Source organism: Egretta garzetta, unplaced genomic scaffold, assembly GCF_000687185.1.
Source record: "Egretta garzetta isolate BGI_Z169 unplaced genomic scaffold, ASM68718v1 scaffold56, whole genome shotgun sequence".
NCBI classification, from domain to species: Eukaryota; Metazoa; Chordata; class Aves; order Pelecaniformes; family Ardeidae; genus Egretta; species Egretta garzetta.
This window is the reverse complement of record NW_009260182.1, coordinates 7,101,696-7,117,331: the sequence shown is the minus strand read 5'-3', so window position 1 is coordinate 7,117,331 and position 15,636 is coordinate 7,101,696. Positions and strand designations below refer to the sequence as shown.

Sequence of the window (15,636 nt, the reverse complement as noted above, 5' to 3'; positions counted from 1 at the left end):
AAAATTCATGGGCGACAAGGATCACTGCAAATCCATCCTGTGGTCGTTACTTCCTTCGAAATAGCAATGCGAGACAGAAATGCCCTGCAGGTATCTAAGTTCTCCTGAAAGCCCTAGGACGGGTGGAATGCCTCATCACTAATAGCAATGGTTTTGAATACAGTGACAAAAACCTGCATGCTGCCTGTACAATGAGTGTCATCCTGTAGCATTTGTATTGGCATTTGCTTCTGTGTCCTTGGTAGCATGGCTCTGGAATGTTACGGTTAAGAAGTTCTTCAAACATAACACTATCCAAAAAGTGAAGTAAGCAGATAGTTACAGCATACCTACTCTTTTCATTACCTCTCTGTAGGTGATGGAGGCTTGGAGTAAAAGCTATACTTAGTGTATAAATATCATGGTTAACATTGGACTGTTTTTTTCAGCAAGATTAGTTTCTTCTGGAAGTCTTATTGTAATCACCTAAGCTTTCCAAACGTAGTCACCATGAAGCAGGTGTGTGGCATTAACTGTTTGGACTCAGCTCTATAGTCTGACAAAGTGAGAAACAACAGTAAATAGAATCTTTGTAACATGCAGTGTCAGACAGCCTTATTAGTGCTGCTTATCTCACCTGGCACATGTTTTGATGGAGCAAAGCTAAGATTTTCTGCAATATCCTTTCTTTTTGTAGCACTGCTTCTGGAAGTACCTGATAGTAGATGAAGGTCACAGGATTAAAAATATGAACTGCCGCCTTATCAGAGAGTTGAAACGATTTAATGCAGACAATAAACTCCTGTTGACTGGTACGCCCCTGCAAAACAACTTGGCAGAGCTTTGGTCGTTACTTAACTTCCTGTTGCCAGATGTGTTTGATGATTTGAAAAGGTAGGTTGTGATCTGATGATGAAAACTATTCCCCTTTGTTCTGTTTGGGCATTATTGTGACTCTCTAATAATTAAACTTGCATCAGCATGTGAAGAGCTATTTTATGGTGTGGTTGTAATTTGGTATGACTATTTGGTGGTAAAGGCTTTGAAATGTGTAGTAGTTCAGTAGTTCCAGAAAATAAGCAAGTAATTGTCAGCTCTGTGGCTAGTGGAAGCTCAACTCTGAGGTAAGACATGAGCATCTGTGGTGAGAGATGTTTGCCTAATCTTAAGTGCCTGGTGCTGCTTGACATTCTCTGAGGTGCTGGAGAAAGCTGTGTGAGGCTGGCAGACATGAGAACTGTGGGAGATGGGTCCTTTCCTGAAGCATTAGGAGGTCAGGTGGAAGAACATTGCCAAAACAGTCTAGTCACTTTTTGGAAAAAGATGTAGACTAGGTTGCTTATAATAGATCATAGTGAAAATTCCAACTAATACAAGTATTTTTACCAATCGCTTTAAACCTCAAGCATCTGAATTGACAGATATATTTCAGAAATACCTCCTGTTCACCCCCTATTCATGATGAATATTAGTGCTTTGTTTTTCTTAAATTGCAGGATAAGGGAGGAATAGCATACTTAAATAATGAAGAATGATAGCTATGAAGTAAGCTTTTTTTTTTTTTTTTTTTTTATAGCTTTGAGTCCTGGTTTGATATTACCAGCATTACAGAAACTGCCGAAGATATTATTGCTAAAGAAAGGGAGCAAAACATCTTGCATATGCTGCATCAGGTTCTCGCTTACTCTTTGTGTTGGTTCTTTTATGGTTTATTTCTAACATAGACAGTTATTATGAAGTGTGTTGAAATCTTGTTTGTGGAGCTGAATTCTGGGCCTGAGGCTTTTATTTTGGCACTTCTGGACTTCCTTAGACTTATGGGGTTTTCTCAATCTTTACAGCATTTGGAAATGCTGGAAGGAACAATATACCTCTTTGATAATGACTCATTTTTACTCTTGGAACTGGAATGAGTTTAGTCAAACTTAATTGCAGTTGCTTGCTTCTGTTTGCCAAAAGATTTAATTGGTATATTTATTGAAAGATAACTTGGAGGGGTTTTATGTAACTTTCAGGTGTTGAGCAGAATACCTTTTGACAAACTAGTTGTAAAATGTGCCCATCTTCAAACCAAACTAACACTCAGAACTTTTTTTTTAAGGCGAGTGGGGTATGGAAGTAAATGATTACAGAATTATCATTTTCCCATCATAAGCTGATAGTGAGAGATATAAATCATATCTTCTAGGTATAATTGTCAATGACAATTTAATATTTTGGACTTTCCTGGAATAACTTGATTTAAGACAGAGAACAATCAAAATGAGCTGTTTCATAATAAAATTACTTTCAGTTAATGAAAATTATTTGAAAGGTCTGTAATGTAGTTACTACTGCACCCTTATTAAACACTTCAGAATTTTTCAAATGTTAAGGGATGTGTTGTTTGAACACATGTATTACCAGCATGTGTGTAAAAGTTTTGGAGGGGGCATGCATATTAAATATGGAACTCTGCAAGTTAACTCCCTTGCTTTAGACTGTCAAAATAGCATTATATCAGTAGAGATGTTTGTGTGTTGTTTTGTTTTTGTTTTTTTTTTTAACTAGCCATGTTAAGAGCTTTAAGTAATTGTAACACATCTGTTCAACATTTCAGATTCTGACACCTTTCTTATTGAGAAGACTGAAATCTGATGTTGCTCTTGAGGTTCCTCCTAAACGAGAAGTTGTGGTATATGCACCACTGGCAAAGAAGCAAGAAACTTTCTATACTGCTATTGTAAATCGCACCATTAGGAAATTGCTTGGAAATAATGAGGTATCTACTGATATGGATTTTAGAAATGTGCTTGCTATTAATGGTTTGTAGGCAAAAACACATTGGTATTGCTTCATTACCATTTTGCTTAAATCTGATCCTGAAGTTATATACTTCAATGGCAGTTACTGTGATTGGCCTGAGTGGACACAGAACTGATGCAGTATGAATGTAAATATGTTCTTGATTTCTTGTAGCTTGGGGGGGGTGGAAAGACGAAAGTTTTCATAGAGTTAACAGTTTCTGCTGTAAAATCAGTAAGGTACTAATGTAGCTTTTAAAAATCAAGCAGAAGCTTTCAAAATCTATGTTTATAGACCTTTAAAATTTGGGCTGCATTTTCTACTTAGCGAAACTTAACAGCTGCTGAGTCTAAGTATTGCATGATGCACATCACTAAGACCTCTTTTCAGGATTAAGAATTCTTGTGTCAGCATAGGCTTTTGAATCTGAAGCTATCTGCTGTTGATGGTAATTGTGTAATTTCCCACAGGAAGAAGTAGTTGAGTTGAGTCCTACTGGCCGACCAAAACGCCGAAGTCGAAAACTGGTTGATTATTGTGAAGAACATGATGGTTCACCTGATGACTTGGAAAAATTGATCAGCAAAATGCAAGAGGAAGTAGAAAAAGAGAGGTGCCTGCCCTAAAAGATTCTTTTTTTAATTCTGCTGAATACCTCCCTCTTAAGTTGCTTCCAGAGCTTTTGTGTATTCAAATTGATCAAGAAGAATGACATTTCATAACTAGCTATCCTTGTAGCTTTATGATTTGTTTCTCTGCTTTTACCTAATATTTGCTGGGCCATGACAGCAATGATTATTAGGTTGTACCATCTCACTGACTTTATATATGAGTTACAGTTAATTACAAGATGTTTACTCCTAGACCTGTGGCTTTTGCAGGGTCTAGTAATAAAATTGCTTCTTGAGTCCCTGTCTTTGTTAGGTAGGTCCTGTGACAGTAGTGCTACTGATAATCCATAAAGAGCTAAAATGTTCTAGTGTGAAATGTAATTCCTTTGGGCTGTTAAAACATTTTGGTAGTGAAGAACTGTGGTTTAACCAAAGACTCGAGGTCTGAGATGGTGTTGGGTGCCTGCCAGGGAAGAACTGCTTCAGCCTAGTTATTTGGTAGTTGATACTTCATTGTAATAGCTTAGATCCTGGCTACAGCTACCAATGCGGACAAAGACCTGAAGAGCTTGGTGTACTGCTAGGTCTTGCAGGCTTTGCAAGGTTCAGGTAAACCTTTTGTCTCCAATGTCCAGTTACATTCCCGGGTGTATCTTTCATTGGCTCAAAGGCAGGACAAGGGATAATGTTGGTGTGCTAACTACAGCTAACTCTTAGATTTTTGTGGAATTACTCAGGAAGTTTGGGCTCAAGACTGAAGAAAAGGGAGGAGTAGTTTCCTTGCTGAATTTTGTAAAATATGTAGGCTTAAGCTGAGGCCTGGAACCCAAATGACTAGCACGGTTATTGCTGTTTCAATGACAGGTATTGGTCACTTCCTGGTGTTGGTTGGAATGGTTGCATAAGGAAAACCAGGTTAATCTTCAGGGTTGAAATGTATTTATTTTGCTAGATTTTTTGCTAGATTTTTATTGCAGTCCAGACTGCAAGAACAGACACTTAAATATATGCTTGTATTAGTTTTATGATATGCATGAATCCCTTATGTTGGAGACGGTACTTGGATGTGGAAGAGCTGAATTTGTATTCAAGCTGTATTTGTTGTAAATCCTGCAATATGTATGTGTGGCTGAAATGGGATAGGCAGAGAGCTGGTTTTGGAATAGCTTACATGTTGTTCCACAGGAGATCTGACCATTTGTTCTAAAGAGGGCTTGCTTCTGTTCCTTTTTCTGCTGGATGACTTGCACAAGTTGTTTTTTCTGCTTCTGATTACTACAGACTGCCCTTTTGTATTTTAAACCAATAATGGCAGACCCTTGTGCCTTCAGTGCCAAGTGTGGCACTAAAAGGAATTTTGTCTGGTAATAGCTTTACTAACTGTGAGGGATTTTTGAGGACATTTGACACAGCATGTGAATCCATTGCTTGCTTTTGGTTTGGCTTTGGGTTTTTTTTGTTTTTTCTCTTCGGTATCTGTAGCATAAGGATGATGCTTTCTGTACTAACACAATGACTTATCTTTTCAAGACCAGTCGTAGAAGTGAGCATTCCCATGGATTCTGAGGTGAACCTTAAACTGCAGAATATTATGATGTTACTGAGGAAATGTTGTAATCACCCCTATCTTATTGAGTATCCACTGGACCCTGCTACGCAACAATTCAAGGTACATAATTTTTCTCATAATCCTTTTAATATATTCCAGGCATCAAAAAAGCAATAGACTGAGCTGAAGGCAGTTAAGAATGACCTTTTCAATGTATTTGGCATACACCTCTCCACTACATTCCAGCAGTGTATTGAATCATTATTTGAAGCTTCCTGCAGCAGCAGTTGCAGAGACCAGTTCAGCCTCTCTGCCCATTTAGCCTTTGCATAGTGATGCTGTAGTGTTCTTCATTATGGCAGTGCTCATCTGCTAGGAGCAAAGTTATTGAATTCAAAGAGTAGCTGGGTTCCATTGATTCAAGGTATTTTAGGATCTGCCTCAAGTTCCTCAGAAAAATTAATTTTCAAAACAAAAAATGCTGACCTTGGCTAACTGTTTGTAGCATAAGTTGTACACACTGCAGGAGGTGTGGTGGTAACTTTTGAGTGTGAGGTGTTGAAGGGCTGAACCAAGTACAACAGAATCATCTGCTCAGAGAATACAGCATCCTTTCTCCTCCTCAAAAGGGGAAAAAAAAAAAATCCAAATTATATCACAAAGGCCAGCTGGTAGTTTAATCTACACAAAGCAGTTTGCGATATAGGAAAGTATGAATTTGAATTGAAAGAATCTTGAACAACTGGAAGTTGCTTGCACATTTTAAATGTAGGTTTGTGGGCATGTGTAGTCACGTTTTCTGTTCAGTGAGTGATAAGAGATTCAGCTGCACTTGAGAGCAAGCTGTTGGAAGTTTATCAATGTAAAGTCAGTGCGTAAAAAGCAGATAGCCCAGTCTGGGTGATGAAGGGAAATTAGTTAATGTGTAGAAAGTGAAGACCATTTGACAGTTGACACTAGTTGCAGGAGCTAGTACCTGCTCAGGAAAATGGGTGAGGAATTATTGAGGTGGCTGCTGTATGGCTCAGACCTGAGAAGTTGCTATATCCCTGCTCTTAGCCCATAGCAAGAATTAGATCTAACAAACTCTTGAGCAGAAGAGGGGTCTGAGGTAGCAGTGTGAAGACTTGTTCTGTGAACTTCTGTCACTTGGCTGATGTGCAGTAACTTGTTCAGCAGTGCTTCCTTATATCCAGTAGGTGGAAGCCTTGTGCATTAATTACAATCTGGGAAAGAAATAACAGTGCTTTTCCATGTGGAAAAATTAAAATCATCAGGGTTTCTCCTTCCAGAAATGGGATGAATACTAATTAATTTTTAAAAAAAAATTATTTAGGCATATGAAATTATGGGGTTTGATTTAGTTTCATTGTGATTTATCTGATTCAATGTAGTTTGCTAAAATTAGCGTTGCTTCCAATCTTAGGGCTTTTAGTTAACAAGATGGTACGAGCTTGTTTCTCTGAGCAGGTTTCAGACAGCTTTTGTTGGTGCTTCTGAGTCGGGGAAACCTTTGGTATCTTTCTCTCCTAATAAATGATCCCCTCCCCCCTATTCCAAGGTTGATGAAGATCTAGTAAAGAATTCGGGCAAGTTTCTACTCTTGGACCGAATGCTTCCAGAACTGAAAAAGAGAGGACATAAGGTAAAGCTAATGATTTTGGGGTGAGCCATAGTTGTCTCCTTATGACCAAAAAATGGTATTAAGGAATCTTCATGGTTTTGTAGGTCTTGTTGTTCTCGCAAATGACTATGATGCTTGACATTTTGATGGATTACTGCTATCTGAGAGACTTCAAATTTAGTCGATTGGATGGTTCTATGTCCTACTCGGAGAGAGAAGAAAATGTAAGTAGGTGTACATGCCCATTGAGCCTGTTTTCCTGTGACACTGGAATATGATTTCCCCCAGCATTTATCCTTTAATAGGCAAGCGACATCTATGTTGAAAACTGACATCCTTGCTGCTGCTTTAATATATGCAGCTCAGAAATACTGAAGCGATGAAATGTGTCACTAAGCAGTATCTTGGGGTACGCCTAGAGTGATGGGTGCTTACATACTCTGTTGCCCAAATGTGAAATATGTAATATATCTAGATTGTGGCAGTTACTAACCCCAGTTTTACCCCTGCACATATTGTTTCCTAGCATCCAGGATGTGATGCCAGCATCTATGGGAGTGTACTGCAAGTCTAATGCCAAATAAAGTAGATTTCCAGGAAATAATTTTTTTGTATCTAGTGGGACACCTGTAATCTCAGCCTGAAGTTGCACGTGGATTTGTTCCAGCGCAATCCTTTGTTCTTGCATACTTGTAATGGCTTCAAATAACCACAGGATGCCTTGCTACTGAGGCATATATTTATCATGAAAAGCAGCCATGCAGGGTGGTTCTAGAAAAACACCTCTCTGAGGGTGTGCAGGATGTAAAAGAGCGATGCGTATATGGAGGAAGTACACAGGATGTATCTAGGGGTTGTGCTGCAGTTGCCATTTGGTCTCCAATGATACAGAAAGCCAATTGCAGATGATAGATCTAGCTCCAATTCTGCTTCCCTTTGCCCCATTTTTTTCTGTGCCACAGTGTGGCTGAGGAAAACCAAACTCCTAAACACTTGGGTTGCTACTGTTAGAGCTGATTCTTAAAGAGGAAAGGCTGACTAGCAACATGTCGGCAACCTATAGTGACTTTTATTAAGCTGGTAACGTTTTGTGCTGCTGACTTGTGGGGATTTTTAGGAGTTGATTGTGTGCCTACCACAGTGTGGTATGGGTGCAGGATGAGAGAAGTCTTCCAGGTCACCAGCTGAAGTTCAGTGAGGCTTTTCCCAGCTCCATGATTTGCTACCAGTGCTGCAGATGCTGATGTCCAGGAGAGCCCAGAGGATATGGGGCTTTCAGAGAGCTCAGGTAGCTGGTTCCACCTGGCAGTGGGGTGATGGTTTCTTTTTCTCTGCTGTGATCAAAGTCCTGAAAATTACTATACACTTCCAGTTTTCTACCAGCATGTGGATGGTCAGACTAAGTAGACTAGTTTTTGACTGGTATTGCAGACTTGGTAGGAGCTGTGCTGACACTTGGAAACATCTTGCAGTGAAAGCAGGCTAGGTGCTGCGTAGGAGGCCAGAAAGTTACTCTTAGTTTTGAAGGAGGAGGAGGAGGTATATGGAGTGGCTGAAAGTTACAGTCAAGTTGGCATCAGTATTTTAGATTGTTGCTTCTGTCAAGAAGTAGGTATGTTTTTAGGCTCTGCCAGCTTGGGCTGTACTCGCCTTGTTCATCACTGCATGGTAGGTTATGAGGAGTGAATGTGATTTCAACCATACCTCACTATAGTTCCACTCTGTGTTAGACAAGTCATTAACTGGAATAATCACATAAGAAAATACAATTGCTTCACTTCTTGATCTTGTCCTGTCCCAAATGCATGCAATGTTTCTTAAAGCTGTAGTTTGGCCTCTGACAGTGTGTGCTGTATTTTATCTGTGTTCATCTTTTTAAACACAGGTGTCTAAAATATTAGCTACATTGTGTTTGATCCATCTGCTGTTTGTAACAGACAAACTCTCTTCCAGATGCATCAGTTTAATACTGACCCTGAAGTCTTCCTGTTCTTAGTGAGTACAAGAGCTGGAGGCTTGGGCATTAACCTAACTGCGGCAGACACCGTTATCATATACGATAGTGACTGGGTATGTTGACAGACCATTAACCTAGTGATATGTGTCAAAATGCTTTCTTTATCGCTACTTCTGATAATCATTTACTAACCCATTGCGGTATAGACCATTTCTGTAACTTAAATGAGGGGTTTCAAGAAGGTAATAGTAAGTAGTGTATGCGAACATGTTATATGTGAAACATGCAGCCTTGTTTGAAAAGTCCTAGCTTATCAAATATAACATTAGAATTGGTTTCCAAAACAAGCCTGTTTGCCCCTGAGTTACACAAAAAGAAGAAGGGGTTTTTCTGTTACTAGTGAAGATGTTTCCTTGTTTCAATTTATTATTTTTTTGAATGTAGCCAGACCTTCTACAGGTTCCCTGTTTCCAATAGCTGCCATGTTAGTACCAGCCCCTTGAATTTCCTCCTGTGACTTGCCACATGTGTTTTAGCTAGCTAGGATTCTGCTGCTCCTGTGAGTCTGGAGTTTGGGAAGAAGAATGTTATGGAGGGAAATGACTGAGGACCCCTGCATCTTCACTTTATTTTAATAGACAGCTCTGCTGTTTGCATGACTGTTCAGCTTCAGGAGAGCTAAAGCATCTTCAGAAATGGCTGAAAACTTTTTCTAATCCCTTTTCTTATACTCTACAAAAACCCCCACAGTCCTACAGCTAACACCCTCAGCTAAATTTGTGATACAAAACATGTGATACAAAACAAAAAAATATTTGTTGAAACCTGCAGCACATAGTGCAGAAGCCATCCAAGCTGGTTGGGTTACTCTGGCTGTGCAGCTACAGCAGCAGAGCTTGTCGTGGGCGAGTTTAAGAGTAGAGATGTTGAGTTCTATTTTACCATGGCTGCCCTGCTTATTGCTTCTGCTCTGGCTCTCAGAGCGCACTACTGAAAACGCTACCTGCAGTATGTCTCTTAAAAAAAGGTTAATGATGTAGCTAATCTGTTTCTTTATCCACTCAGAACCCCCAGTCAGACTTGCAGGCCCAAGACAGGTGTCACAGAATTGGCCAGACAAAGCCAGTGGTTGTTTATCGTCTTGTGACAGCAAATACTATTGACCAGAAGATTGTGGAGAGAGCCGCTGCCAAGAGGAAGCTGGAGAAGCTGATTATCCACAAAAGTTAGTAACTTTCTCTTATGACTTTGTGCAAGCATGTGTTGCTGCTTTAAATCTCAAGAGAGAACTCTTACTGCTCTGTTTTGTGACTGCTTAGTATTTTTTCTTAAATGCAAAAAGCTTCATCCTCCTAACAAGCAGCTATATAGTATTACTTTTCAAAATGTATTCTTGGATGCATTGTAAATAACTTCTGCAGCAAATTAAAAGAAAGCACTTCTAGTATTTCTGGAATTATCATGTTATAAATACTCCTTCACTAGTAGGTAAGGAAAAAGAGAGGGGTAATGAGCCTACCCAGAAGAAATATAGTTAAAACCAGGCAGTAAGAGAGTAGAGTTTTGGGCTTGCTGGCAGCTTGTCAGCAAGATTTGTCAGTTTGTTTGACCCAAATGTTTTTGGACTTTTAGCATAGAAAATGCTGGAGGTAGATGACACGTCTGGGTTGATTATCTTTTTAAAATAAAATTAAATGAACCAGAATATAAATGGAAAAGCAGATAAATTTCTTACTGCTTGCAGTTTAATTTATAACAATTCTTCCTCTGGAGCAATATGCCTACCTAATGACATCTAGAGCAGTGCTTCATGATAGGAAGTTTAGCAATAGATTTTTCCAGTTGCAGTGGCAAACTTGCTTGAGTAGGGAGTATTTCTATTAAAATTGAGAAAATTAATAGAGACTATAGAAAGTTGGTTTCTGGGGAGTTCCTACTAACTAAGCAAATTCTAGAGCTGTAAAATCACTGTAAAAATTTCAGCATCCTGTTTGCATCTGTCCTTCTGCATTTAAGGAACAGTATGTTACAACTACAGTAGAATAGTCCTGTTTGAATGATTAACCAGTGCTGAACAGAACAATAGTCCTTGATTTTATGTGCAGAACAATGGTGATTCTTGTTGTGTTCTTGATTATATAGCTGGTCATACTCAAAAGTCTTTAGAAAGTGATTGGGTTGAAGTGTCTCTTTTAGCAGTAAATTTTTCTTGTTTGGGTCCTATGAGAGTCCTGCTCTGCTTCGGTAGCTTGTTCTGTTTGTGATAGAGGGAGCTACTGTCCAAGTAGCATTTTCCAAACACTAATCTCACTTGAAAAATACAATTCTTGTGCCATGGTATGGGCTTCTAACAATAATTAGTCTTATATTAAACTTTAAAGGAGGTTAAGAACTTCTCATAGTATATTAAAGGGGGGGGGGGAAATAGGCATTTTTATGAGATCATAAAGGGGCAGAAAGGCCACACCTGTAACTATCTATGGCACAGTGCAATGCTTGTCAAGCCTAAGCTGTGGTTTGCCTCTGATTTTGGATGTTGTTAGCTAAACTTCGTTAGATTCTTCTTTTATTCTAGCTTTAGCCTTTTTCTTTGTAATCTGTTTGCCCTGTAGTCTTGGTGTGACTGCCAGGACTGCTGTCTGACTCTTTGTAAGCATGTTAGTGACCAATTTAAGTAAGAAAAAATGGTTTTTAATGACTTGATTATGGTCCAACCTGAAGTTAAAACCAAAGCAGCAGCATTAGTGCACAAAACAGAATGGGCTCTAATACATGACGACAGCTGTATACTAAAGTAGCAATGGGAACTGGGACTGGTTGTACTGGAAGGAAGCTAAGTGTCAGGTTGGGTCATGCCTTCAGTTTTGCAATAAGTTGAATATTTATCTTGGTAACTATTGGTCAATCATATCTAAATCTTAGAGCTTAGGTAGGGGCTGTCCCCTCCAGGAACCTTTGGATTCACTGTGTAAATGTAAAGATGATGTAATGGATCCTGTAATTTTGAATATCTAAAAAAAGTTGCAACTTTAAAGGAGTGAATGAGGAAGGGATATTGCAAAGCTTACTTAAGTCAGGCCTTTCAGCAGTGTCTAACCATGTAGGGTGAGCACAGTTCAAATACTGGAGTTCAAGAGCTGGAATTTGTTGCAAAACGGAATGTTTTTTTGGCCTCAGCACCAGGTTACTCTTTCCATCTTGTGCTTCTGTTTTACTGAAGAAAGTTGCCTAGGAAATTGTATGAGAACCAGCATGATTTTACTTAAATTAGTAGATGTCAGACTAAAGAAGTGATGGACATAAACGTCTATTTAAGGTGTTAAGTGCTTGATAGGGTCATCTGTATTTTTCTCCGTGTCACTGTTATGGCAGCCCAAGACCTGTACTGCACTAATTCCATGCCATGTAGTTTGTGAAACTGAAAACTAAAAGGGAGAGGCTGTATCACTAACAATGTGTGACAGGACCTGGATCCTGTGTGTCACAGCAGGAGGTGTTAATGGGGGAGAGAATCCTATAGCTCAGACCCTTCTGGAACTTGCATCTGATGTGCACTTCACAGAGAAACAGCCAGTCCTTGGAGGGAGATGGGAAAAGGTATGGGGAGGACTTCTGCAACCAAGATATAGGAGAGAACAGCAGTGAGTGTGATGAAAGGGGTCAGTGAAGACTCATTAATAAAATGGGTAGTGTATTGATAAAAACTGAGGAAACTTGGCACAGAACAGTAAGCCTTGCCTGTCTCCTTGAAATGTGCAAGACTGAGCTTGACTTCATCCATGCTCTCAGCTTTAGTTAAGTAATAATCTTGTATAATTTTTTTGGATATTTGGGCTGACATCCAGATTTGTGTGTAGATAGGTGTTAACATAATCTCTTCAAGAAACCAGCCCATGTCAGGTTTGTTATTTTGTCATGTCTGTCTAGTCCTTTAAACTGAGGGATGTTCTCTCTGCCAACCACACATCTTTCACAGATTTCCTATCTTGTGGTTAATACTGCTTACTTTGTTTCAACCAGCTTACAATACAAAGGGAACAAACTTCAGCATCCACCATCTAATTTTATTTACAATGTTTTTACTGTAAGTAGAACTAATGGCTTTTCTGCTCTGTGTGTGCCGTGTGTGCATGTTGAATTGGTGTTTCAGTCAGTTCTTCTGCATACTACAGCTAGAAGGTGAAAGGCCTGCATGTAAACTCCTCATGTACCTCTGACCTTTTTCACCAATTAGGCTATTAGCTAAGGGCTGAGGGCTAAGATGATGATGTAGCATTTGTTTTGGTGTGCAAGAGTAATTTGTTCAATATGTGCATCCAGCATTGATTTAACAATTTACAGAATTTCTTCCTGTCTCTCTGTACTTCCTTAACATTTCTCCTTTCTACAGATCAGTTTAAAGGTGGCAAATCTGGTCTAGCACAGTCAAAGAGCTGCCTGGACCCTCAGGAATTAATAGAATTACTGAAATCCAGAGACTATGAGAGGTATGCAGATTTCATATTTTTGTTGGACAATGAGTTTTAACTTGCAACTTGCAAGCAGCTGTCAATAGCTCTCTTGTCTTATGAAGTGGTATGTGGATCCTCATAGTGGAAAGAATGTCCTAGGGATTCTGCTGTGTGGGAAAACTGACTTCTATACAATACTAACTGTAACATGCTTTCATCCGTATTAAGAGAGATTATTTCTTCCTCAACAGGGAAGTTAAAGGATCTAGAGAAAAAGTAATCAGTGATAAAGATCTAGAGCTACTCTTGGATAGAAGTGATCTTATTGGTAAGTCAGAGGTTTCATCTGGTTTTGTTTTTGTTTTTGTTTTTATTCCGTTCCACAGTAACTTCATATTTTGTAAGACCCTTTATACGTAGAAAGCTGCCATAACTTCACTTCCCTATGGCTGTGCTGTACATCGGAAGAAGGACCTTTTGGCCCCTTTGCTGACATTTCCAATAGGATTTGCTGTAGAAGAAATAACTTAAAAGTATTCCTGAAAACCACATTTGTGCATGGTGTGCCTTGAGCATACTGTGAATGAAAAGTATAGATTAGGTGTTCTGCAAAGCAACTTTCCCTGTAAGTTGCTGTAACTGATCAAAATAGAAATAATTCTCTGAAAATATTTATTTCAGCAAACTTGTTTAAAAACCTATTTTGATACTTCCATAATTCAATACAGTGACATTTTTTGGGGGTAAAAAAATTGAGCTTTTCAGAATTACACTGGCTTGTCAGTAGAACAAATATTTTAAAAACTAAAATTTTTGAGGTTGTCTGCAAATTCTAGTGCTTGATCAGGCCAAGATATAAAAAAACATTAACTTTTCCGAGAAAGGAAAAAATTCTTGTCCAGTTTGTCTAAACAGTAGATTTAGGATGCTTTGTTTCCTTCAGCATTTTTAAGAGAGATAAGCCTCAAAGCGTAGACACAGAATCAGTCATTACATGATTTAGAAGTAAAAGTGATAGCTAGCCTTAAATAAGTGTGTTATGTATAGTTTGGGTAAAATAACTGCCTTAGGAGAGCTGTTGCTATACTTAATTTTTTTTCCTAGATTATCTAAAGAAATTGTTTTATAAAACTGCTTTTTTTCAGTTAACTGACATGTAATACAGAAAATGATTCTTGATGCACTGATAATACGGTCTACCTCTGTTGTTACAAGTTCAGGCTGTGAAACAATCTGATTTCTCCTTTCAGGCTGGAGAAGGTGGTGCCACTTTGTGTTATTAGTGTGCATTGTATTTACAATGGTTGCTTATTCTTTTTTTTCTTGGCTTTAGTAAGCAAAATTAGTATTATTAAAATTGTCAAAAATGTTTGTACAAAAATATTAGTCTAGCATTATGTACTGAATATTTACTACAGCGAACTGCAGTTAATGCATTAGAAACTGAAATGCCACCTCCCATCCCTGTAAGCCATAATTATTAAATTTGATATAAAGACAATACTTCTTCGTTAGCTTTATATTCCCTGGAAGGGCATACAGTGATTGCAAGTGCTAGGAAAACAAGGTGTAGGTCTTTGAACTTTAGAAAAGAATTTTGCTGAGCAGAGCCATACCTTTTTGTTTTTCTCCTAGTAACTTCACTAAATGGGTTTACTGCATTCTGTTTTTTTTTTTCTCGGGAAAACAAGATTACTTCAAGCAGATTTTAAAACTGCTTGTCTCCATTCAGATTTAGCCAGATTTTTTTTTTCTGAAGTACTCAACTGGAAAGTATTTTTAAGCACAAACTTTTAGTAGCAAACTGTTGATGAAGGAGCAAAATGAATTTATCAACTTGCTTTCCAAATCCAGACAAAAGTACATACAAGTTTTATATCTATCTGCAATAGTAAGGTTGCAGACACTTCACCTATTATTGTTGATATTTGTTTTTTTTTAATCCTAGATCAAATGAAAACTGCCGAAAAAATGAAAAAGGAAAAAATGGGTGTCTTCAGGGTCCTAGAAGAATCTTCAGATTCCAATGCAGAATGTGTGTTTTAATGTGCAAATGTGGCCTGTAGTCTTGCAGGACAAAATATGACTGACATCAGATCTTCCGGAGATGTCACTTAGACATACTGATCCTTTATGCTGACTTTCTTTAAGGCCTTGTTCAAATCCCTTGTGTTCTTTCAGTGAATTTTAACATGTTCTATGGTATAATGCAGGTGATAGTTTTGTGCTGTAGCTTTGGTAGGCTCTCATAAAAAATTACGAAAATGAGCATGTGTCACATTTGCAGCTAGCTCTTGTGATCAGTGGTAAAACCTGGCAAATTTGTGTAAAACCAAAAAATCTTCCTGTGGAAGTCCCAAAACATTTTTTTTTTTCAATATGGTGTCAATTATGGTTTTATTTGGAAGGGAGAGACCATGTGCCTTTGTTACAGCCGATTGTGTAGCTTCTGTTTTTAACTTCTGCAAATTATTTTGATTAAATAAATGTCTGGTTTGTCCTAAAGGTTTAGGGGGTTTCGCATAGCTTCCTAAATACGTGAAGTTTAGCCATTCTCACATGTTAAAAACAACCAAACAAAAAAAACCCCCAAAAAAATCCAAACCAAAACAATGCCAAGACAAAAACCAGGTAGCTTAAATGAGCCCCAAACCCCTAAATTTTTTCTGGTGCCGACATTA

The 15,636-nt window shown here is 38.4% G+C and overlaps 1 protein-coding gene across 1 annotated transcript in view; it reads left to right on the top strand.

The window, feature by feature from the left end:
* Positions 1 to 15,223, top strand: part of HELLS (helicase, lymphoid specific) — a 25,120-nt gene extending 9,897 nt beyond the window's left edge. Inside the window, 13 exon segments of the mRNA XM_035897396.1 lie at positions 1 to 90; positions 677 to 873; positions 1,556 to 1,652; positions 2,579 to 2,740; positions 3,234 to 3,376; positions 4,905 to 5,043; positions 6,485 to 6,568; positions 6,652 to 6,771; positions 8,501 to 8,617; positions 9,570 to 9,729; positions 12,895 to 12,991; positions 13,207 to 13,283; positions 14,904 to 15,223. The exon segment at positions 1 to 90 is cut by the window's left edge and continues 36 nt beyond it. Coding sequence (XP_035753289.1) covers positions 1 to 90; positions 677 to 873; positions 1,556 to 1,652; positions 2,579 to 2,740; positions 3,234 to 3,376; positions 4,905 to 5,043; positions 6,485 to 6,568; positions 6,652 to 6,771; positions 8,501 to 8,617; positions 9,570 to 9,729; positions 12,895 to 12,991; positions 13,207 to 13,283; positions 14,904 to 15,001 — 1,581 coding nt within the window. The 3' untranslated portion in view covers positions 15,002 to 15,223.
* The last annotated feature ends 413 nt before the right edge of the window (positions 15,224 to 15,636 follow it).